The sequence below is a fragment of the Myxine glutinosa genome, chromosome 2 (assembly GCF_964187855.1).
Source record: "Myxine glutinosa chromosome 2, kmMyxGlut1.1, whole genome shotgun sequence".
In the NCBI taxonomy this organism is placed as follows: domain Eukaryota; kingdom Metazoa; phylum Chordata; class Myxini; order Myxiniformes; family Myxinidae; genus Myxine; species Myxine glutinosa.
This window is the reverse complement of record NC_136262.1, coordinates 261,603,957-261,630,206: the sequence shown is the minus strand read 5'-3', so window position 1 is coordinate 261,630,206 and position 26,250 is coordinate 261,603,957. Positions and strand designations below refer to the sequence as shown.

The 26,250-nt window shown below is 46.2% G+C and overlaps 1 protein-coding gene and 1 long non-coding RNA gene across 3 annotated transcripts in view; one reads left to right on the top strand and one right to left on the bottom strand.

Annotated features, from left to right (window-relative positions):
• Positions 1-26,250, top strand: part of LOC144890746 (uncharacterized) — a 388,459-nt gene that overhangs the window by 280,075 nt on the left and 82,134 nt on the right. The window lies entirely within an intron of this gene.
• LOC137420592 (myosin-IIIb) overlaps positions 1-26,250 on the bottom strand; it is a 103,666-nt gene that overhangs the window by 49,870 nt on the left and 27,546 nt on the right. For both annotated transcript variants that reach the window (XM_078772499.1, XM_078772500.1), the window contains exons 4-12: positions 20,381-20,511; positions 19,253-19,355; positions 11,747-11,849; positions 11,345-11,501; positions 10,982-11,084; positions 10,683-10,808; positions 6,129-6,237; positions 5,698-5,817; positions 4,488-4,588 (exon numbers count right to left, since the gene is read on the bottom strand). In XM_078772499.1, the coding sequence (XP_078628625.1) occupies positions 4,488-4,588; positions 5,698-5,817; positions 6,129-6,237; positions 10,683-10,808; positions 10,982-11,084; positions 11,345-11,501; positions 11,747-11,849; positions 19,253-19,355; positions 20,381-20,511 (1,053 nt within the window). The remainder of the gene's footprint in view (positions 1-4,487; positions 4,589-5,697; positions 5,818-6,128; positions 6,238-10,682; positions 10,809-10,981; positions 11,085-11,344; positions 11,502-11,746; positions 11,850-19,252; positions 19,356-20,380; positions 20,512-26,250) is intronic.

Here is a 26,250-nt window from a genome sequence, read left to right as displayed (position 1 = left end):
TACTGTTTGAATTTGAAATATATATTGCCGCTCGTGGTAGCCATTTTCAGTGCATTCGTGCCGTGCTCAGAATAAACAGCTCTGTGAAACTCGGCTTGTTGTCGCGTCCATATTGTTGGAGTTCAACGTGGGAGCACAGCTCCACATTGGTGACCTCTTTTATGAACACGGCAATGGAGTCGACCGTTGCTTTGAAACTCCCTGGCTTCTGGGAATCGCACGCGGCCGTCTGGTTTGCCCAAGCGGAGTCCCAGTTCGCTCTGAGGACATCACGGCAGACGAGACTCGCTTCCACCATGTGGTCTCCGCGCTAAATGCCGCCACCGCCTCCCGGGTCTTGAGCCTTCTACAGAGCCCGCCGGCCACCGACAAGTACGGTGCACTCAAACGACTACTCCTCGGTACGTTTGACCTCACTGAGGCCGAACGCACGCGACAGCTGCTCGATCTGCCTGAGCATGGGGAGGCTCGACCATCCAGGCGCATGGACCACATGCTCTCCCAGCTCGGCGAACACCACCCAGATTTCCTCTTTCGTGAGCTGTTTCTCCGACAGCTACCCGGGCAGGTACGCTTAGCTTTGGCTAACTCTACAATCAAGGACCCTCGCGCCCTGGCTAAGGAAGCCGACAAATTTTTCTCAGCCAGGCGGCACTTCGGAGCGGCCGCCTGGAACTCTGGTCCGACCGAGGCAACGCCCTCGCCACGAACGGTGCTGCCACTGGCCGATTCAGCGCCCCATGCGGCCGCACCCGCCACGACCGGCGCCGCGGCCGCCACCGGGGCAGACCATGTGCTACTACCATGCCAGGTTCGGGCAGAAGGCCAGAACGTGTCGCCCACCGTGCACTTTCGGCGGGTCGGGAAACGACCAGGCCGGCGCTCGCTTCCTGCCATGAGCGTCGGCCATTCCGGCAGCCTTTTGTTCATTACGGACACCGCGTCCGGGCGACGTTTCCTGTGTGATACGGGAGCTCAGGTGAGCGTTATACCCGCCTCGGGGAAGGACAAGCAGGCCGCGCTTTGCGGCCCCGCCTTGGTCGCCGCAAATGGCTCCTCTATCCGCACCTTCGGTTCACGCAGCGTCGCACTTTGCTTCGGGGGCCAGCGTTTCTAGTGGGATTTCGTCACGATGAACGTGCCCATGGCTTTGTTGGGTGCGGATTTTCTTTGTGCCCATGGACTTTTGGTTGACGTAAAACGTCGTCGGCTCGTCAACGCAGAGACCTTCAGCTCTCTCGCTTGTTCGTTGAGCGGCTCCGCACCAACCAAGCTAGCCTGCACGCTCCCGGCCACGGACGACTTCAACCGCCTCCTCGCTGAGTTCCCCGCCCTCACGCGGCTGACGTTTTCGGCCGTCACCGTGAAACACGGCGTCGAACACCACATCCCAACCACTGGTCCACCGGTCTATGCCAGGGCTCGTCGCCTCGACCCTGCCAAACTCGCCGTGGCAAAGGCGGAATTTGACGCGCTGGGGCGGTTGGGCATCGTGCGGCGCTAGAACAGCGCGTGGGCCTCGCCCCTGCACATCGTACTCAAACCGGGTGGCAGATGGCGACCGTGCGGCGATTATCGCCGCCTCAACGACGCCACCACCCCCGACCGGTACTCGATACCGCATATCCAGGACTTTTCCACCCATTTGGCGGGGCGGGTGATCTTCTCCAAGGTCGACCTTATTCGGGGCTACCACCATGTACCTGTCCGGCCGGCCGACGTTCCAAAGATGGCTGTAATTACACCCTTTGGCCTCTTCGAGTTCCTCCGAATGCCGTTCGGCCTTAAGAACGCGGCCCAGGCCTTCCAGCGGCTGATGGACAGTGTGCTGCGCGATCTCACCTTTCTGTTCATCTACCTGGATGACATTCTCATCGCCAGCACTTCCCGGGCGGAGCACCTCCTTCACCTGCGCATGCTTTTCGAGTGCCTCAGCCAGCATGGCCTCATCATCAACCCGGCGAAATGCCAGTTTGGCGTGGCTGCCGTCGACTTCCTGGGACACCGCATCACGAAGCGCGGGGCCGTTCCGCTGCCGACCAAGGTGGAGGCCGTTAAAAGTTTCCTGCGCCCCCACTCCGTCAAGGCCCTGCAGGAGTTTTTGGGTATGGTGAACTTCCACCACCGGTTCGTGCCTCGCGCCGCCCAACTCATGCGTCCCCTGTACGAGGCCCTCAGGGGTAAGCCGGCCAAGCACGACATCACCTGGACCGAGGAGATGGACGAGGCATTCATGGGCGCTAAGCTAGCCCTCGCCAACGCAACCATGCTGGCGCACCCGGCGCTCGACGCACCCATCGCTCTTACCACGGACGCTTCCGACTACGCGGTGGGCGCCATGCACGAGCAGTGGGTTAACGGGGCTTGGCAACCGCTGGCCTTCTTCAGCCGGCAGCTCCACCCTAACGAGCGCAAAGACAGCACGTTCATTTGCGAGCTCCTCGGCCTTTACCTGGCGGTTCGCCACTTCCGCCACCTTTTAGAGGGCCACCCATTCACGGCGTTTGTGGACCACAAATCCCTGGTCTTCGCCATGGCCAAGGTCTCATAGCCGTGGTCGGCTCGTCAGCAGAGCCAACTCTCCGCCGTGTCTGAATTCACGACGGACATCCGGCATGTCGCGGGCAAGGACAATGCTGTGGCCGATTGCCTCTCCTGGTCCATCGCGGTCGCCATCCACCTCGGCGCGGACTACGCCTGCATGGTGGCCGACCAGATCTCCGACCCCACGGTGCAAGCCCTCCGGACAGCGGAATCGGGCCTGCGGTTGTCCGACGTCCCCTTCAAGGACACAGGCACAGTTCTCCTGTGCGACATTTCCCTGGGCCAACCTCGTCCCATTGTGCCCGCTGGATGGCAATGGCTCGTTTTTGATGCTATCCACGGCCTTTCCCACTCGGGCCGGAAAGCGTCGCAGAAGCTCGTGGCAGCGAAATTCGTCTGGCACGGGCTCCGGAAGGACGTCCGCGACTGGGCCAACACCTGTGTCGCCTGCCAGTGTGCGAAGGTCCACCGGCACACCCAGACCCCATTGGCACCATTCGACGTGCCCGCGCGGCGTTTCGACCACGTCAATGTGGACCTGGTGGGACTCCTTCCCCCCTCGCGGGGCTTCACCCATCTCCTCACGATGGTGGACAGGACCACCAGGTGGCCGGAGGCCGTCCCGCTGACGTCAACGATGTCCGCCGACATGGCGCAGGCCTTCATCGGCACCGGGGTCGCCCGTTTCGGCGCCCCCTCGGACATCTCCTCTGACAGAGGCCCACAGTTCACCTCTGAGCTTTGGGGCACGGTCGCTCAGGCCTTGGGGGTCAAACTTCACCGCACCACGGCCTACCACCCCCAGGCCAACGGCTTGTGCGAGAGGTTCCACCGCTCAATGAAGGCCGCTCTCAGGGCCAGCCTCCAGGACGACAGTTGGGCTGCAGGCTCCCGTGGGTGCTATTGGGCCTCTGGACGGCCCCTAAAGAAGACCTCCAGGCTTCTACCGTCGAGCTGGTCTATGGCCAACCACTGCGCGTGCCGGGGGAGTCCATCCCCGAAGCCACCGGCCCCTGGTCCACGGCTCGCCAACGCTCGGTCCTCCAGGAGGCCGCCAGGAGATTTGCCCCGGTGCCCACGTCTCATCATAGCTGTCCTCAACCCCATGTCCCCCCAGCGCTTCGCACAGCGGAGTACGTTTTTGTGTGCAACGACGCGCACCGGGGACCGCTCCGGCCGCTGTACGATGGGCCTTTTCGGGTCTTGAGGAGGGGCGACAAGTCGTTCGTCATCGACATTGGCGGCAAACCGGACCATATCTCCATGGACCGCCTCAAGCCGGCCCATTTGGACCTCGACCAACCTCCACGGTTGGCCCTTCCTCCACGGCGGGGCCGTACCCCGTCGACCAAGCCCCCCGCCCGACCATCTGCCGCCAAGCCGCCTCCCACCCCCACATGAATCGCCGGGGGTCGTTTCGGCCGGGTCATTAAGGCCCCCCACAAACTGACTCTCCCTGTACAAGTGAATTCTGGGGGTGCGCATGTAGCGGTTACCGGACACAATTCTCTTGTACCGGCCGGTGATGTAAACAGCGGGCGGTCACTCGGATTGCATACCACGCCCCGTTGAGAGGCGTGGCATACTGTTTGAATTTGAAATATATATGGCCGCTCGTGGTAGCCATTTTCAGTGCATTCGTGCCGAGCTCGGAATAAACAGCTCTGTGAAACTCGGCTTGTTGTCGCGTCCATATTGTTGGAGTTCGACGTGGGAGCACAGCTCCACAATAGCCTATTTTACTCCAGGGGGTCCCAGGATTACCCACCCAAAATTTCGTTGCGATCGGTTAAGCCGTTTTTGCGGTACCTGGGAACAGACAGACAGGCAGATGGACAGACAGATGGAGAGCAAACCTAATGTCCCCTCTGGTGAACCAGGTCGGGGACTAAAGAGCAAACAGTGGGAGAATAAATGAGTAAACATGAGGGAAATAACCAAACCTTGTTGAAGAAGAACTGGAGTTGCTCATTGGCAAGGTTGATGCAGAGTTGTTCAAACCTGTTTATCTCAAACTTCTCAAAGCCAAAGATATCCAGGATTCCTGTTCCGTAACGACATGGGATACAGGAATACATGGGACACAAGAGGCGGTTGTGGATGGGATGATAAGGATTTAATTTTGTTTTATTGCATTAATATATCTCCACAAGGATAAATCGTTTTGTTTATAACATTTGTTGAGATGAGGATCTTGAACAATCCTCAATCCAATTTTATTGTGTCGGTTCCCTGACTATTATAAACAGCTGATTTTATTGTACGTTGGAATTCCGTCGAGTGTAAGGCTAAAGAAGTGTTGGCCAGAACGGTCTTTGTTGGGGTCATGTGTCCTTTTTGTGCCGTCAAGCCTTTCTTCCAAAGCATATTACATGCGTCAAGTTCTCAATCTACACCTGATATTATTTGCAAACTTGCACCCCCTTGTGTTAAAATGCTGAACTGAACGTACAGACTAAATTAAATAAGCCAACACAATGTGGCCCGTTCACTGAACATCCAAGGTGTTGAACAAAATGGTCTGATCAAAAATCTTGAGTGCTCCGCATTCCTGTGGTTGTTAACAAATTGTAAATTCATTAACAATCCATCAAAAAAATTTTTTGGCAGCCTGGTTAACATTCACCTCTTGTCTATGGCTCATGCTGTTGGGATCCCCTGCAGGTTCAGAACCCATATTCTATGTTGAAATGTCCATTATCTACGCATGTGCTTGTTTTGCATGCGATATATGTACGAGCTCCTCATTGAGACTTAGATCACTGTATAGCAAATCCAAGCAGAATTCCCTTTCCTTAAGGATTACCCCTAGCTATGACCGATTCATATATCTTATGACGCTTTTCCATTGCACAGAACGGTACGGTACGGTACGGTACGGTACGGCACTGTAACAGAATTTGTACCTAATGGGGCCTCTGACCTCTTCACCCCATAATCAAATATGTTAATCTTTACATCACCATACGTACTTGCACTAAGTTTGACTTAGTTCCCTTCAGCTGTTCTCAAGTTATCACGGTAACGAAAACCTATCACGGACGCACGGACAGACAACCTGAAAAAATAATGCCTCCGGTGACAAAAGTACGATGAACATCAATAAAATGAGGGTGAGGAGGAGGTAGGGTGAGGAGGTAATAACAAACTCACCTATTTCTCGCATCTCTGTCAACCTCTCATTACTCTTTGGAGCTACTAGTTGGTTGATCTTCAGGACAATCCAGCTGAAGATACGTGCGTAAATAGCCTTGGCCATCGAATCTCTGGCATCTAATGAACAGAACATACAGATATCAATGAACACTCAGGACAGGAACAGTACATAATGTGCTTCTGCTTTACCTTCATTTACCGCATGGGAAAGTGCATCAAGCATCAAGCACCCTTTGGTGGAAAAGAGACAACAATTTTGGAGGAGACCTTCTTACATTAGAGAAGGAGTACACACTTTGGGAGAGAGAGAGCACAACATTTTTGGTGAAGAAGAGCATCTTGTGTTGTAGAAGGGGAGCACCTTATCTAGTGGCTGCTCCAATTGTGCAAATAACATTGTAACAAGCGACATCCCATCGTAGACAGACCTTCAGCCTGTTGTCGTGTGTAGAGCTTTCTAATCTCCTCTCCACGCATGGTAGTGCAAGATGACGTAAGACAGTTGTACAGTGGCTCACTGCCAACTCCAAACTGATTCTACAACAGCAAGGATGGGAAATAGAGAGGATGGAATGACAAGTACGAAAAGTATTTGAAGAAAAAAAAGAAAAGAGTCATGAATGATAGGTGTTGGTGGGAATTTATGGCAGACCAGGTTTCCTATATTTAATCAGCTGAAACCAGAGTAAACCCAATGATTCAGTGTGTTTATGACAATTATCTGTGACCCTAGCTGGGCTTGGATCTGCTGAGTGGAGGATTTGCTGTGCCCCTGTCATGTGACCAGATACTCAGCTCTGATTGGTGGACGTTGGTGAAGGACATGCATACACCGGAAGGACAGACAGACGCTGTTCCAGACGGCAATGCCCTACGGGCTACACCATAAAAAGCCGTAAAAACACCGTAAAACACCGTAAAAAGCCAAATAAACTTGGATAAGTGAAGACTTCAAAATCACTTCATCGTATAGTTTTCTTGAGGTCAAGCCCAAATGTTTTGCTCAATGGTTTTGGGTGAATGTGTAATGTAGGTTAAAAAAGCAAAACTATTATTAGTAGATTAATGAGAAAATATCAAAGTATGAGAACGCAAACTTATAGAAAAGGTCTCATGAGTTTTTATAATGAACAACATGGCGTGTCATGTGAGGACAATTTTTAAGTGTGGTGGTGTGTCGTGCTAGGCCCATGGTGTATTATGCAAACACCTTGGGGATTCGTTGAGATGAAGACAACACACCTTTTTGATGCCAGTGAGGAGACGTTCAAGACACCTCCCTTTGATCTCACAGGAGACGCGTCTTGGTGAAAATTAATTAAATACAACATATGGGCAATTGAGTTTGGCTTCATTATCATTGGGAACATGAAAGAGCAATCAGAGATTGCAGACACTTGCCAGGACATGTTTTAGTTATTTTTAAGGCTTTTGTGTTAAAGCAAATATGGTGGCCGAACCACATGCCCGATGACATCATCATTACTTTTTTTTCTCCACCAATATATCCCTAGACGACGCTCAAGAAACTTCATCTTGATCGGATGAAGTTTTGTACTTGTCGAATTATGACGTCATAATGGAGGCACCTATGACATCATCATTAACATATTTTATTCCCCATGGACAATTCTGTACAATGAGCCATCTCTCATTTTTTTTCGAGGCAGCGCTTTTGGAGATATAGAGATGCATCTTTTTCGGTTTTTCCAAGATAGTGCCCATACCATGTGATCTATGACGTCATAATTATCATTAAAATATTCTACAGGAGGAGGCACACCGATGGTAAAAATTTTTTCCCTGTCAATCGGACCAATGGTTGCAGAGAAAATCATATTTATTCTGTGCTGACAAACAAACAGATAGACAAACAAACAAACATACAGACAAACAAACAAACAGACAGACAAACAAACGAAAAATCGGTCAGAGACCGAGGACTTGCAGGAATGTACTTTTTTATCGGCCATTTTGGACAAATATGGCGGCCAAACCACGTGACCAATGACGTCATCATTATTTGTTTTCTAAACTAATTTATTCCTTGATGATGCTCAAGAAATTTCATCTTAATCGATGAAGTTTTGTACTTGTCGAATTATGACGTCATAATGGAGGAACCTATGACATCATCATTAACATATGTTATTCCCCATGGACAATTCTGTACAATGAGCCATCTCTCATTTTTTTCGAGGCAGCACTTTTGGAGATATAGAGGTGCATTTTTTTCGGTTTTTCCAAGATAGTGCCCATACCATGTGATCTATGATGTCATAATTATCATTAAAATATTCTACAGGAGGAGACACACCGATAGCAAAAAAAAATTCCTGTCAATCGGACCAATGGTTGCAGAGAAAATCATATTTATTCTGTGCTGACAAACAAACAGATAGACAAACAAACAAACAGACAGACAAACAAACAAACAGACAGATAAACAAACGAAAAATCGGTCAGAGACCGAGAACTTGCCGGAATGTACTTTTTTATCGGCCATTTTGGACAAATATGGCGGCCAAACCACGTGACCAATGACGTCATCATTATTTGTTTTCTAAACTAATTTATTCCTTGATGATGCTCAAGAAATTTCATCCTGATCGGATAAAGTTTTGTACTTGTCGAATTATGCCGTCATAATGGAGGCACCTATGACATCATCATTAAAATATTTTATTCCCCATGGAGAGTTCTTTACAATGAGCCATGTCTCAATTTTTTATATTCAGCACTTTCGGAGATATATAGGTGCAAACCTTTTCGGTTTTTCCAAGGTGGCGGCCGAACCACGTGACTTATGACGTCATCGTTAACATATTCTATTCCCCATGGAGAGTTTTGTACAATGAGCCATGTCTCAATTTTTTATATTCAGTACTTTCAGAGATATGGAGGTGATTTTTTTCGGTTTTTCCAAGATGGCGGCCGAACCACGTGACCGATGACGTCATCAATTGGGCGCAGTCTATTCCAGGGCAAGACAAATACGTGTGCAAAGTTTGGCGATTCTACGTGCAACAGTGTAGACGTCGTGCTGCAAACAGACAGACAGACAAACAGACAGACAGACAAACAGACAGACAGACAAACAGACAGACAGACAAACAGACAGACAAACAGACAGACAGACAAACGAACAGATCAACATACTTGCCGGAATCGTTTCCGGCAAGTAACAAACAGACAGACAGTTAGAAAGACAAACTGCCTCGAATGCAATACCCTCTCCTCTGGTGAGGGTAATTATAATTCTCCCACAAATTTTAATTAGAAACTTGGTGGGTGTGGGGTGAGGGGCGGGTAGGCATGAGTTACTGAGAAAATTATGGTTTGTAAAAAAAGAGAGGGAGGGATAATAAGAGAGTGCAGGTTGGGTAGCGGAGTGTAGCGAGAAGGGAGGGGAGAGTAGGGAGAAGGGAGAGGAGTGTAGCGAGAAGGGAGAGGAGAGTAGGGAGAAGGGAGAGGAGGGTAGGAAGAAGGGAGTGGATGGTATGGAGTAAGTAGGGGAGAGTAGGGAGAAGGGAGTGGATGGTATGGAGAAGGGAGAGGAGGGTAGGGAGAAGGGAGTGGATGGTATGGAGAAGGGAGGGGAGGGTAGGGAGAAGGGAGAGGAGGGTAGCGAGAAGGGAGTGGATGGTATGGAGAAGGGAGGGGAGGGTATGGAGAAGGGAGTGGATGGTATGGAGAAGGGAGAGGAGGGTAGGGAGAAGGGAGTGGATGGTATGGAGAAGGGAGAGGAGGGTAGGGAGAAGGGAGAGCAGGGTAGGGAGAAGGGAGTGGATGGTATGGAGAAGGGAGGGGAGGGTAGGGAGAAGGGAGAGGAGTGTAGCGAGAAGGGAGAGGAGAGTAGGGAGAAGGGAGAGGAGGGTAGGAAGAAGGGAGTGGATGGTTTGGAGAAAGTAGGGGAGAGTAGGGAGAAGGGAGTGGATGGTATGGAGAAGGGAGAGGAGGGTAGGGAGAAGGGAGTGGATGGTATGGAGAAGGGAGGGGAGGGTAGGGAGAAGGGAGAGGAGGGTAGGGAGAAGGGAGTGGATGGTATGGAGAAGGGAGGGGAGGGTATGGAGAAGGGAGAGGAGGGTAAGGAGAAGGGAGAGGAGGGTAGGGAGAAGGGAGTGGATGGTATGGAGAAGGGAGGGGAGGGTAAGGAGAAGGGAGAGGAGTGTAGCGAGAAGGGAGAGGAGGGTAGGGAGAAGGGAGAGGAGGGTAGGGAGAAGGGAGTGGATGGTATGGAGAAGGGAGGGGAGGGTAAGGAGAAGGGAGAGGAGTGTAGCGAGAAAGGAGAGGAGGGTAGGGAGAAGGGAGAGGAGGGTAGGAAGAAGGCAGTGGATGGTAGGGAGAAGGGAGAGGAGGGTATGGAGAAAGGAGGGGAGAGTAAGGAGAAGGGAGTGGATGGAAGGGAGAAGGGAGAGGAGGGTATACAGAAGGGAGTGGATGGTAGGGAGAAGGGAGAGGAGGGTAGGAAGAAGGGAGAGGAGGGTAGGGAGAAGGGAGTGGATGGTAGGGAGAAGGGAGAGGAGGGTATACAGAAGGGAGTGGATGGTAGGGAGAAGGGAGAGGAGGGTATACAGAAGGGAGTGGATGGTAGGGAGAAGGGAGAGGAGGGTATACAGAAGGGAGTGGATGGTAGGGAGAAGGGAGAGGAGGGTAGGGAGAAGGGAGAGGAGGGTAGGGAGAAGGGAGTGGATGGTAGGGAGAAGGGAGAAGTAAAGATAGGGGGTGGGGTGATAAAAAGCATTTATGGGCATTTGGCGGGGGGAGATGCAGAGGGGGGATGTGGAAGGGGGTGTAAAAATGACTCCATTTTGAAACTATAAACAGGTGACTCCTTGTCACATGGAGAAAAAAAAAGTATGTTCTAATTTATCTGTACTCAGAATGAAGAAGAAAAAAATCCTTTGGATTGGATTTGTAATACGATCGTGTTTTGGTGAAATTTTCGAAACTTGACCCATCGTAAGGAAACGGTAACTTACAACAGCTGTGTTCAGCCATTTAAGGGCCTGGCCAGTGATGGCAACCTCTGAAGTGTCCTGTTCGGTAAACGTAACATTTCCAAGGGAAAGTATACCAGCCAGGATAGTCAGCAAGTCTGTTTGTTCCTGGAAAGCACGGACATATGGTCGGTGAACCGACATTCGCGTACAAACCACACGCCACGTACACCAACACTGACAGCTTTTGTATAACATGTACACAGTTGCACAAATCAAACTTCTGTGTGAAAAATAAACTTTTTAATCATTTCTAAATGTTCCAATGTTATTCAGTTTACCTGCTTCTGAAAACCAACGAGGTTCATGGCATTGCAGAGATCTTGAAAAGTTTCTGACAGGGTCTCTTTCTGCCCCTCAGGAAGATCCCCAGAGCAAAGGTACCTGGCAGAGGCAAGACACCTGGATAATTGTTTCATCATCCAATACATCTTTATGGGTGATTAACAAGTAAATGAACAATTGTTTCAAAAAGACATCAACGTGTGCACAGATATATATGCAAGGTGAAGGAAATGGAAAAGCGTTAATGATGAACGTAACAATTGGAAAGTTCCGGAGAAAAGGAGAAAATAAATGGATAATTAAAGAGAGATAAACGGGATAAAATTTCATGTGAGAACCACATGAGGACAACATCTTACCGATAAAACTGCGGCTCGGTCAGTCCATAGCTCTCCTTCTCCTCGGGCTGCATCCCAGCAAACATGTAGTGAAACACATGGAAGTTCCCTTCCCCAGAGTCCTGGTGGACCAGTCGTGATTTCTCGAGAAGGTACTCGTTAATTTTGGCACCGACCACTGAAAGGGACACAAAGTGTACGTGTGGAGGATGTTAAGATTGTGAAACACAAAGAGAGAGCAGTTCTGGAATCTGCTCGAAGACTGACCTGCTCCAGAAGTCATCTACTCGACAATGGAATGACCTGCTACATGTATCATTCTACAATGGCCTAAACTCTTATAGGACTAGCTGAGCTGCTCTAGGAGTTACATGCTCCATGTATGAATTGAGCTACAACAGAATGACCTGCTCTAGGACTGACCTGATCTTCCAAGGAAACGCAGCTGAAGAAACTTTCCAAACCGACTGCTGTTGTCATTCTTGATGGTGCGGGCATTCCCAAAGGCCTCCAGTAAAGGGTGTACCTGAGTAGAACATGTTACATCTACATGTCCATCGACCAGGACATGGACAGAACAAAATGCAGAAGGAACACCACAACTCTAAACGAAAAATGGCATTGTGTGTCAAATATAATAGGTGATATATCTCAGTGACAAGTACATAAGCAACAACAACGGCACATGGACATATCTCGGCCAGAATTAACAGTTTACGTTGTGTATCCCACTGATAGGCTGGATCTGTATCCAGACCTGAACCAAAATCGAATTGGCTTGTTGTTGTCACCGAACCAACTCATCTACCTACTTTGGTCAGAACTCGTCCACAACTTTTTGAATTATCATGTTATATATCGTTTTTGGCCCTATTACTCAATGTTGAAGAATCACTTACAAAATAGAAAAATTCTCTGATCCTTATCTTCACCAAAATCGAAACAATTTGTCCTTGCCACACACTCAATCTGTCCACCAAGTTTCGTCCGAATCTGTCCACAACATTTTGAGATATTGTGCTGTACTGTATCTATTTTAAGCCCTATCTCTCAATGGTGAAGAATCACTTTAAAAATATAGAAGCTGGATCCGGATCTATGATGATTAAAAACTTTGATGAGGCCAACAACAGAAGAAAGCAAAATCAAGAGTATGAAAACAATCTGAAAAAGTTCTACAGAGAAATATGGGAACAGAAACAAAATGTGGCAACACCCCCTAAAAAAAGAGGATCTTCAAAAATTCAGGAAAGGGATATACAAAGAAGAAAGGGAACACAACAAGGAAGCAGATTGGATACGACACTTGGAAAAGAAAAAGCAACACCTACAGGAAATGCACCCAATGATAAATAGATGAAGAGAAAATCAGAAAACATCTTGCAAAAATGCCGAACTTCAAAATCCCAGGCCCAAATGGGATTCCAAACTTCTGGCTAAAGCAACTGTATGCTCTCCACCGTCAATACGCTCGAGCATTTAACGAAATCATCCAAGGGGAACAGCCAATGGATCAATGGTGCACAGGAGGCAACACTGCTCATCCCAAAAACGAATGAAACCCATCTATCCCACAACTATAGACCCATAACATGCTTAGCAATAGCATACAACTTTTAACAGGACCAATTATCGATGAAATTTACGAACACCTCACTCAAGGAGATTTAGAGACAGAACACAAAGGATGTAGGAGAGGGTGCTATGGAAGGATAGACCATTTGTTATTAAACAAGACAATACTCAAAAATTGCTAGCTTCAACAAACCAACTCATCCACAGCCTGGATAGATAAAAAAAAAAGCCTTTGGTAGTGTCCCACATTCATGGATTATAAAATGCATGGAAGAATACAAAGTTAACCCCCAAATAGTCACACTGATCGAGAAAGCAATTACACTCTGGAATACACGATGATACTACCTCACTTGGAAGGAAACATTGACATCCCAAGGGTAAAGATACGCTGACTCTGGACCCACTGAGTAATGTCATCAATGAACAAGGACACAGATACAATCTAACGTGCAACAGAAAAATGACCAAAGAACCTAGAAAGGTGACACATCTAATGTACATGGATGATCTAAAACTGTTTGCACCGAATGATAACAAATTGGTAGATGAACGCAAACTATTAAAGCGCTACTCGGAGGACATTCGAATGAAATTTGGTCTTGACAAATGCTCCAAACGCACATTTCTATCTGGTAAAACAAAAATAACATACAATATCTCAATTGATGAAAGCACAATACATGAACTAGAAAACGAAGCATTCTATAAATACCTCAGAATAGAAGGCCCCTACGTTCAACACCAAAAAATGCATATCAGCAATCAGCAAAGAGTACCTACGCAGAACAAGACTAATTCTGAAATCATCCCTCTCGCCAATGAACAAAATCAAAGCTATAAACCAACTTGCAGTATCGGTATTCCAGTATATCTGTGCAATTATAAACAGGCCACAATTGTAGATCAACAACTTGGACACCAAAACAAGGAAACTTCTAATGATTCATCAGCTATTCTACAAATACCAAAGCATTCCGAGGTTTTACTTGCCAAGACGAGGAGGGGATGGAGGAGGTAGAGCAGGAGGAGGCGGTCAAATGGGGCTTAACCAAGTGCACAGAACAGCGTGTGTAGGACTGGCGGAGTATGTGAAAAGCTCAACAGACTATCGAATGAGATTTGTATACGAGCAAGAAAACAGCAAATCAGAAAAGGTATCCTTAATCCATTTAGCAACAAACTTCCAAAAACAGGTGCAAGTGCAGGATACCACATGGGAAAATGAAACAGAAACAAATACAGCCCCAATGATCGCAAAGAAGAAAAGGAAAACTACAAAAAAGAAATATCAGCAGATATACTCGGACAAATGGGAGAATGACAAAAGAGCAGGAAGACTCAAAAAAAGCTTGATAGACCATGGATTGATAAGGAAGGATCATTGGAATGGCTAAGAAGAGGTCAAGTTAATTGGGATGGAGAACGAGTCATCATAAATGCCCAAGACCAAGGACACTACACTAATACCTTTAAGAAAATAGCGGGATTGAGCCAATCGGACAAATGCAGGTTTTGTGGAGAAGAAACAGAAAGTACCAATCACCTCCTTTTGGGATGTAAAACACTCATGTCAGAACAGTTGTACACATAAAGACATGACAGCATCTGTAGGGTAATCAACTGGCGCATCTGTAAACATTTCAACAATCCTGTTCCAGACAATGATGGAAACACAAACCAAATCCAATCCTTGAAAATTAACATATAGTGCTCACGCATGACAAGATGATCCCATCAAGTGTTGACATTGCAGACAAAGCATTACGTCCAGACATAGTGCTCAAACACAAAAAGGAAAAGGCGGCATTGCTGAGTGAGGTTTAAGTTCCCAATGACTTTGGACTAAATGCTTCAGCAACCAGGAAAATGACAAAATACCAGGATCTGAAAAACGAGGGCAAGAGTGCTTGGAAATTGAAGAAAGCTGAGATTGTACCAGTGATAGCCAGAGCAACAAGGATGATCAAGAAAACCCTCACTGAGTACTTGAAAAGCATTCCCGGGAATATCACTACAAACGAGCTACAAGTGCAGGCTGTCAGAGGTTCCGTGAGGATTCTAAAAAGAGCCCTTGGAACGAAGCTATGAGAATTAAGTTTCAAAATCTGGTTCATGAATAATGATCCTTTACTGAAAAAGGAGGTGGAGATTTTGATTTCTGGGAGAACGTCCTCCCACCTTCTGAATCCCACAAATGGAGATAACCATGGAGCACATCTCCAGGTTAAAATTGAGTGCAAATTGATTTGTGCATTCAATAAAGTACCTTCCAAAACCAAGAAAGTGCTACTTATGTTTGTCAATATATATTTTAATTGCCAGGATGTTGTTGATGAAATTTTGAAGAGAACAATTCCATTATGGATGTGGTGAGCTAGCAATCGCGATTTATATCACTCCCTTATCTGCTTAACCAGCACTGACCACGTCACATAACGTTTTACTTTGTTATAGTTTCGGCTGTATTAATAACAAGAATGACCGCACTGTGGTCAAACCTGAGATAAAATCCGGGAACAGGCCAATTTGGGAACATACATTTTCAATGTGGCGTCGTCCATCCGTCAGTCCGTAAACACTTGCAACTTTTCCGAAACCACTGATGGGATTGTGAAGAAACTTGGCACAAATGATATTTGGTATGTTGTGACTAAAGTTTGTTCATGGCATTAAAAACAAAGGTGGGGTTTAAAGGGGTCTACCGGGGGTCAAATTGGATCCAGGTTTGACCCCCCCAAAATAGGAATTTGCTTTTTCCTATGAAATTACACACACTATTTCAATGAAACTTGACCACAACCTTCACCCCCCATGATGTACAAAAGTTTGTTCATGGCACAAAGAAAATCGAAGAGTAAGGGGGTCTTCAGGGGGTCAAAGTGGGTCCAGGGACCCCTCAAAATAGGAATTTGCTTTTTCCTCTGAAACTACACATGCAATTTCGATGAAACTTGACGACCTTCATCACCCATGATGTAACAAAGTTTGGTCACAGAATTCAAAAAAAAGCTGGGCTCTAGGAGTGTTTGGGGGTGGGTTGACCCCCAAAATAGGTATTTGCTTTAGTCTCGGAAACTACACACACGATTTTGACGATACGTGACCACAACCTTAATCACCTATGTTGTACTAAAGCTCGTTCCCAGCACTAAAAAAAAAATAAAAAATATATATATATATACACACACACACACACACACACAAACACACACACACACACACACACACACACACACACACACACACACACACACACACACACACACACACACACACACACACACACACACACACACACACACACACACACACACACACACATATATATATATACACTATCGGTCAAAAGTTTTAGAACACCTCAATTTTTCCAGTTTTTATTGAAATTTACGCAGTTTAATGTCTCAATGTACTCTGAAATTAAGCATAGAACAAATCAACAATTGGAGATATAAAATAAATCATAGAATCATTTTGTTTAACAAAATTTAATTTAAAATTTTGACTCAGAAAAGAAGCCACCTTTTGCAGATATAACCGCCGAACACACGCGTGGCATTCTTTCTACAATGGAAATCAAATATTGTGCGGGAAGTTCTTCCCAACACTGTTGGAGAAGTTCCCACAAATGTGTTGCACTTGTAGGTTGCGTTGCTTTCACCCTTCTGTCCAGTTCATCTCAAACCAGCTCGATGGGGTTCAAGTCTGGAGACTGTGCTGGCCATTCCATGATTTGAAGCCCACCGTCTTGTTCTTTTCCTCGAAGGTAGTTTTGACATAGCCTGGAGGTGTGTTTAGGGTCATTATCTTGCTGTATGATGAACCCCTGACCAACTAGGCGTATACCAGAGGGTATTGCATGGTGCTGCAAAATGCTGTGGTAGCCCTTTTGGTTCAGGGTGCCAGTCACGCTGTGCATGTCGCCGACTCTGGATCCAGCAAAAGAGCCCCAGAACCATCACGCTTCCTCCTCCATGTTTGACAGTTGGTGTCACACACTGAGGAACCATCGTTTCGCCTACTCGAAGGCGTACAAAAACCCTGCGTGATGAACCAAAGATTTCAAATTTTGATTCATCGGTCCATAAGACCTTCTTCCAGTCTTCAGTATTCCACTGGCAATGCTTCATGGCCCAGGCAAGCCTCTTTTTCTTATTTTGCCATCTTAGCAATGGCTTTCTTACTGCCACTCGACCTGTCAAACCTGCAGCTCAAAGTCTTCTCTTCACAGTTGAAACTGAGACTTGCTTACTTCGACCAGTGTTAAGCTGTGCTTGAAGCTGTTGTCCTGTGAGCCGCCTATCACGCAAGCTGTTGACTCTCAGAAACTTGTCTTCTGATTCTGTTGTGGCTTTGGGTCTGCCAGACCTCTTCCTGTCAGTTTCCTCCAGTTTCCAATATACTACTTCCTGCAGTGCAATACAACAACAACAACAACAACAACAACAACATGCATTTTAAAGGCCATTTTCCCTGCTAGAGCGGGGGTTAGCCTTGCGGTCCCCATGACAATCTTCTCCATTTTGCCCTATTTTCTGCATGTCTCCTTGTTAACCCCCTTGCCTGCATTTCTTCTTCCACCATCTTTAGCCAAGTCTTTCTCGATCTTCCCCATCCTCTACTTCCTTCTACATTCATTTCCATCACTCTTCTCAACCAGTCACTTTCATCCTTCCTCAACACATGACCAAACCATCTCAACCTGTTCCTCTTCACAGCATCAATCACAGGCTCTATTCCCATCATCTTTCGCAATTCATCATTTGTCTTCCCCTCTCTCAACGATACTCCGCACATCCATCGAACCATTCGCATTTCCACACTTTCCAGCCTTCGTTGCTGCTCTACGTTCATTACCCATGTCTCGCTCCCATAAATCATAACACTTCTCACACATGCAGCATACACCTTTCCCTTCAGCTTCAACGACACTCCCCTCATCATCAGCACGCCACTCAGTTCCTGAAACTTCTTCCATGCACATCTAACTCTACCAACCGTTGCCGAGTCTGATCCACCTTCTCCATTCAGCATGTCTCCGAGGTAACAAAATGTTTTCACACCTTCCAGCTTCACGCCATCTCCAAGATCCAACTCAACATTTCCTCCATCTGCAGTTCCCTCTGTGCACACCTTACACTTGAATGCAGCTGCCACACTGGTTAATGACCAATAACTGTACCCCCTACACAATTGGTAGCGTTATTAATCAGATGCTAGGCAATCTGCAAACAGTATTATATAGTAAAGGAAGGTGATGATAAATGTGCTGGTTTCAATTTATAGTTAAAAACAAAAAGTCTTCCTCCTTCATCTACTTCTTCACTTATAATAATGGCGAGTCTCATTAAATCCAGTTTCTCATTGATTAGATTCAGAAAATGCTTGCTGTATTCAATACTTTTTCTTTCAACATTTTCATTTTATCCATATAGCAGTAATATATTGCCCTATCAAATAGTATTTCTGATTATACACCGCTTTTTAAAGCATATGTAAAGCTGTCTCTATCTATAACATTGGTATTCCCATCAGAAAGCGACGTCTTATCTTCTAGTAATTTGTATTTGATTTAATTTTTCGGGGTCTCTCATCATAACACTCAACCCAAATAAAGCCAATGGAAATCTGACACAACAAACCCTGGCGGTGTATAAACAGCAGAGGTCTACAGGCGTGATGTCTTAGGCCCACCAGAAAACCAAGATGGTGGCCATATTATTTAGTCTGGGTGCCATGGTGGTTAGAGTCAAGCGACAAATGTGGGTGGGGGACGGCAGCTGTCCGACCAATGGGTGCACATTTCAATAATTAATCGACCCCAACAAGAGCCATAACAACAGCAACAACAGCAATAAAAAAAAACCATGCAGAACTCTAGTAGACCTGCTAAACATCACAGGTAAAAGCTGTTCCTGCAATCAGGGAATGTGTAGCATGTTTTAGCTATTCCAAAATTGAATCCCATTGGTGCTTCCATTCATAATACCCTCATTCATCATCACTTTGTATGCGGCCTGTGGCTGCCGGTTGCATCGTTGATGGCAGATCGGCTGCACCACTGATGTAGTGCCCCACTGTTTCTAGTAATCTGGTACTCATTTTGCCGACCTCGGAAGGATGACAGGCTGAGTCAACCCACTTGGTGTTATTTAATGGTACGACAAGGACTTGATATCTCAGGACCCTAAGATCTTAAGCAATACCCACATTGATTTGAGGAGTGTGTATGTAATCAACTCTCACATAGTCCATTTCACATTTTGTAAATTATTTATCTTCACACTCACCACCACCACCACCACTATGCCCCTATTCATTATCCCCTTCCCCAGATTATTTGAGGCACACCTGCAAAATCTGCTGCTCCAGTTGTGAATGTCCTTTGCACGTCTCCATAATGTGTCTCACCACCAACTTCGTGCTTTCAGTCTTTCCTGCTCCACTCTCTCCACTGTCATGAGACATGTGCGCACACACAGCTCTACTCACAGACCTTTTCAGCACCATCTCAAAACACACTGCAACCCAACTCATCAGACTCTCACCACTGTTACAAAGCAAACAATCAAACCCACTATGTTCACACCACTGTCACAAAGATTTAGCAACACCAAAACAAATCCAACTCGCTCCATGAGACATTTGCTGCGTAAAAGAAAAGGAAGAGGGTTCATCAAATTGAAATCACGATAGAGGAGAGAAGGTGGATTAACGTTCATTCAGCGGGGACATTCTTAATGAAAAGAAAAGAAATACAAGGCAATAACCTTGGAAAGTTTACCTGAACCTTCAACCAGTGCCACCTTTTTATTACCAAACAATTTGAGGTCTCAATTACAGGCACCTTGAGCTGCTCCACCAATTTAACCATTTCCTTTTTTAGTGTGACTGAGATACAGACGTGTCTGTGAGAGTTTATTAAACCATCTTGATTTGCCAAAATCGCAACCAAATGAAACAAAGGTAAAAGTTTACCTTTAACACGTGTTTGCATCTGCAACAGGTGCTATATTATTGGTAGTTCATTGTAATCGCGTTTTTATTTTATCTTTTTCTCCAGTTAACTGATGCTCATAGTGGAGGAAGAAATCAGTAGACATCAGTGGACTTTCACACGAATTACAAGAACATCGGTAAACAATGGACAATAACACACGGTACCCAGGATTTGAACCTACGTTCTTCAGCTAATGAGCTAGGGATTCAGAAGAGAACACAACGAGGCCAACCCAAATCCAATTACTGGGACATCTGTCGTAAACTTTTGATCTCAGTTTCTGAACAACCCCAATAGTTCAGCAATTTGATCTTTCATGTTTTCTAACGAGCACATAAACCCGCAAACAGTTTCGTTTTGAGCAAACGAGACAAACCCGGTCTAAAGCCCAATGTCAAGCAGTAACATCACAACACCACATAGATATGGTTTCGTTAAAGTATTTGTAAGTTTGTCAATGGGGCAGAAACACCACTTACCTGATAACCACACATTGGCTTTCTGAACTCGAACTGCCTTCTCCCACTGCACCACAGTATGCTGAATTAGCAATGGCGAAAATATGAGGAGGTAAGCAGGTACGTGGCTGCTCTCTGTAACGGTCTGAATCCTGAAAAACAACTGTTATCATAACTATATAGTCGGAGACAAGTTGTCCGAACTTGATATCTTAATTCTCAAATCTACCTTGGGTTCAAACCATGACGGGGTCAAATCGTAGTGAAACCACTACTAGGGCGCATTGAAAAACAGACAATTCCACTGTATTGCAGACAAGACTTGCAGACAACACTGGCTATCCTGTGCACAATCATGTCAGCATAAAATACCCTATGGTAGACCTTTGGCCTGGTAAACAATGGATTTTATTATCAAGAAGTTTAGAAGAGTATGTTTACCGCCATGGGAAATGAGGTGCAGCTGACGTTTTTATATACAGATATGAAGGCTCATGGAAGAGCTGAATGAGATAAGGTAATAGACGAACAGACAAAATTGGGAAAAAGGCCGGAAAAGAGTGGGATGACAACAAACCGATGTACCGTTGCACAAGGAGAGGAAATGCAGGATAAAGGGTGGGGATGGGGTCTTAGCAGGCATAGTGAGGCTCAGTAGTGGAAATGGGAAGGGTGGGCAGCAGATTCGAAATCCTTGAGGGAAGAACCTGAAACAACAGACTCAAGAAGACAGTTCCACAGGTGAGAAAAGAGAAAACTTCAACTGGACCTGACGGCATCAGCCCACGGGTCCTAAAATCCTGTTCTTCCGCTCTTTCACTCCCTCTCTCTGTTCTCTTCACCCTCTCTTTTGCTCAAGGTCATCTGCCATCTGCTTGGAAATCAGCCAACATCACCACTTTACACAAAAAATGTGCAAAAACAGATCCTAGCAACTACAGACCAATCAGCCTTCTCCCAATTATCAGCAAAGTCATGGAATCCATCATTGCTTCGGATATGATATCTTTCCTCTTCTCCAATGGCTTGATCTCTGATCATTAATTTGGTTTCAGACCAGGCCACTACTCTGGACATGCTGCTTCTGTTGTCTCAACAATGGATGGAGGTCCTCAATGCCAAACAGGAAATTAGAGCTGTCTCCCTCGACATATCACGTGCCTTCGATACGGTCTGGCACCCCGCTCTGCTCACCAAACTCTCCTCCTTTGGTATCCATGGAAATCTCCACGCATGGCTGGCAGACTTCCTCTCTAGTCGTAGTCAACATGTGGCCCTCAATGGATTTCTCTCATCTCCTCTTCCTGTTCAGGCTGGAGTTCTCCAAGGCAGTGTTCTGGGCCCTGTGCTTTTTCTGGTCTTCATCAATGATCTCTCCGACTCTCTTGAAAATCCTCTCTATCTCTTTGCTGATGACTCCACTCTCTGCCGCTCCATTCCTCATCCCTTAGATCGGCAGTCTGCAGCCTCCTCACTCTCTGCAGACCTGGACAAAATCACAGACTGAGCAAACAAGTGGAACATGTCTTTCAAACCTGACAAATCTCACACTCTTACGATGTCTCTCCGAAAAGACCGACTGGACAACCTCCCATCCACTTTCTGAATAATCCTCTCCAAGAAGTTCTGTCACTCAAGCTTTTGGGTCTCACTATCTGCCATGATCTTTCCTGGGAAAACCACATTTCAAATCTGGCCTCCAAAGCCAGTCGCCGACTGGGCATCCTCTGTCGTGCGAAGTCCTTTCTTGGCACACCTGAGCTCCTCACCAGATACAAGGCTTTCGTCCACAGCTCAATGGAATACTGCTCTCCCCTCTGGGCTGGTGCTCCTGCCTCACACCAAGCTCGTCTTCACCCTGTTGAAACCAAATCTTTCTGTCTTATACCGACTCCTCTCCGGCCTTGCTCCTCCAGCTCTGTCTGGGCTCTGTCCCCCAAATATTCCTACAGGTCGCACAAGATCTGCCTGCAACCCTCTTATGGTTAAACTGCCAAAATCAAGACTCTCTGCTCACCTTCACTCCTTCATTCCTCTTTTCTCCTGCCTCTGGAACAAACTCCCTCACTCTCTTCAATCCCACTCCTCCCTCCAGGTCTTTAAAACAGCTGTTCACCACCATCTCTTATCTTCCCCCATCCAAAACCTTGATCTTTTCTACCCCCACTAATTTCACCCCAAATCCACTTTGAAATACCAACTTCTTTCCTGGAAGTCCTCCCAGTGTCCTTGTGTTTTATACTTCTCCCCCCCCCCCCCCCCCTTCCCATGCCTCCTCCCCCCAAGCCCTCTCCCTCCCACACATTCCCGATGTCCTTGCTCTCAAATGTTGTGTTTATGTGCTTCCCCTTCTCCCCCCATCTTGTCCACCGCTCCCCTTTTTATATACTTTGTTTGTTTGTCTGTTTGATTTGTTTGTGTGATAAATGTTAGCTCTTTCACAAGCCTCGATTATGTATATTAAAAAAAAAAAAAAGAAGAGCTTGGGGTTTGAAAGAATGGAGGTCATCGAGTTTAGACTTCGGAAGGGTAACAAGGAAAGGGCTTCAGGCAGAACTTGTGTGAACTGGAGGGACATTCCTGACATTAAATACAACGGCTTGTGGAAAAATCATGGCCGACTTTGTGACGTTGTAAACTTCACATCATGGCTTTGATTCAAATAACAAACCTTGGCCTCCAGTTCCCCTTTAAAGTGATACAAATTACACACTTGTGCATTAGTTTATAGATGGAATCACAAAAATGTGGTACTAGGATTGACCTATTAGACATTCCAATACAAGGCCATGGCTCACGATGGTGGAGACCCCAGATTAACATCACATATGGCAAAATGCATTAACAGACTTGGACTTGGTCAGGTAAAGGTTTACCTGGTTGATATTTTCTGGACTATTCATCTGCAGAGCTGCTGCTTGGTGCGCATCAATTTTGATAAACTGAACCACTTGGCAAAATTGTTTGAAAATTTCTGAGAAGTTTCCAGAAAGCCTACAACTTTCCCCTCTGGGCTGGTGCTCCTGCCTCACACCCAGCTCGGCTTCACGCTGTTGAAACCAAAGCTTTGAGAATCATTGGAATCTCCCGCGATGAAGCCATCTCCGAGGGCCTTTCACTTACTCACCGCAGGGAGGTTAAAGGTTTTTCTGTCTTCTACCGACCCCTCTCCGGCCTTGCTCCCACAGCTCTCACTGGGCTCTGTCCCCCAAATATTCCTACAGGTCGCACAAGATCTGGCAGCAACCCTCTTATGGTTAAACTGCCAAAATCAAGACTCTCTGCTCACCTTCACTCTTTCATTCCTCTTTTCTCCCGCCTCTGGAACAAACTCCCTCATTGCCTTCAATCCCACTTCTCCCCCCAGGTCTTTAAAACAGCTGTTCACGACCATCTCTTATCTTCCTTCCCCCATCCAAAACTTTGATCTTTTCTACCCCTGCTAATTTCACCCCAGATCCACTTTGAAATACCAACTTCTTTCCTGGAAGTCCTCCCAGTGTCCTTGTGTTTTATACTTCTCCCCCCCCCCCCCTTTCCCATGCCTCCTCCCCCCAAGCCCTCCCCCTCCCACAGATCTCCTGATGTCCCTGCTCCCAAATGTTGTGTTTGTGTGCTTCCCCTTCTCTCCCCATCTTGTCTACCACTACCCTTATTATATACTTTGTGTATCTGTTTGATTTTTTGTGTGATAAATGTTGGCTCTTTCACGAGCCTCGATCCTGTATACAAAAAAAACCAAAAAAAACTGGCATCATAGATCGGTGGCTGAGGGTGGACCTGCAGAGGGTGAACCCAACCAAAGGTATAGCAAGCCACAACCTATTTTTCTAGTCCATGTGTGTGGCCTGTTACATGCTCCTCCCCGACCCCCTGGCCGCGGTGTTCCTCCGAGCCCCGAGAGGAGTCACGGCAGAAAAATGTGTTATTCTGTGTCAAAATAAATGGTGAAACCACACCAATTGTTACTAACAAACAAAAATTGTATTAAAAATCACACAAGAATAACAGTACAACAATGATAGCAATCAAAAGTACAATCAACATACATCTTATGATGGTACCATCAGCTAATATCAGGTAACTCACTGTGCTCCAAGTGAGTGAAAAAAGAACATTCACCAATGTCACTATATTCCCGTCTTCGAGCTCAAGTTGATCCCCTCCAGCGATCGTCAGAAAGATGTCGAATCCAAACCCGAATCCCGTTCAGATGACAGGCCCAGTCACGTCGCCAAAACTGCACAAAGACGTACGCGGCCAAAGCGGCAGAAAAGGGTCACGCGGCTAACAGCTGCGAATAGGCACACTCAAGGCGACTGGGAAATTCACACCCTCGGGTATGAATGTTTTACCGCTCCAAATCGGCGAACCTCAGGTTTGTCTTCAAAATTTGCGTTGCACACTCACATCCCAGATAGACGTCTGAATGGTGAAAACGGCTGACGCGAAGCAAAGACCTTTTGCGATGAGCAAAATGCGAGTCAAAATGGCCGACGGCTCGTACTTGAGACGTAATGACACAACGATGATTCCTCGGAATCCAACGCCAAACCTGACACGCAGGTTGATCAGTCACAGCGATAACAACCCTATCGCAAGAATCCCTTTCCAGGAAACCCAAAGTTCACTTGTGACTCTTGCTCGACAACGTTCGATCAGGACGAAGAAACGACTCGCTTCTCCTCCGACTTCACTCGCTCCGCCTCCTTTCTCCTCGTCTTCTTCCGGTTTTCCGTCCGGTTCCAGATCCGGTTTCCTGTTTCTTTTAACATTAACTTTGAACTTTTGAAACTAGAAATATCTATTCCCTTTAAATGACAACAATAATAATACATGGAATCAGAAATATTTACAGTGGATGCAAACCACCACAACGGAAGTGACAAATCCGTAACAGTCCTCTACCTGAAAAATATGGATGTGGAATTTTTTGCTTTCTTCAATGTTCAGTGGCTCATTTCCGTCGAAGCCTGTGCGAAATACTCCACCATTGTCGAGATCACTTATTCGGCGATAACTCCCTTAATTTTGAAGATACAGACATGAAATTGGTATCGAACAAGAGCATTTGATCTCCTATCTATAATTTAATTAAGCCACAATATAATAATTTATTCTTTGTATATTCGTTATTTTCTTGCCATTGTAGATGATCGTGACCAAGGGTTGGCGTCAGGAAGGGCATCCGGCCATAAAACATTGCCTCAAACAGGGAACCATGAGGTCATGGGGCCCGCAAGGCTAACCCCCGCTCTAGCGGGGAAAATGGCCTTAAAAAAAAAAACGATCATTCATTCATTCATTCATTGTAGATGATCGCATGGACCTCTGAGGTTATTGAAATGTCCCTCTGCAATTGAGCAAGTGAGTTATAGCTTATATCCTGTTCTAACCTGTTCTTACTCTTCTCATTGCAGGAAAACAAGGGAACATGGGTGTTGCTTTATAATACAAATCGTGATGCACAGCAGTATCATAATCTTTGGAATATGGAATGCTAATAAAGTGAAAAAAAAAACATATACTTAGTGATAACTTTTGAGTAATCTGCATTATGAATTATAGAAATTATGTGCTGTGCTTAGATATACTTAAAGGAATAAACGCTTACATTGATAAATCTGTGCAAAGATGAAATACAATATTACTTTAAAATACCATGAAACTGTTTTTCCAGACAGAGTGGAATATCAGGATTATTTTTCTTCCTAAAATCCCTATCTTTATGGCTTATACTGAAATATAAACCAGATGCTTTTCCACGCCTGCTTGTCTGAATCCCTGACCTCTTGTTCGAACCCTCATCGCTCAGCCGGACGCCCCAAAGCCCAGAAGAATTTCTTTTGTCTACCCAAACCCTATATAAGACAAGACGCAGACCAAATCAG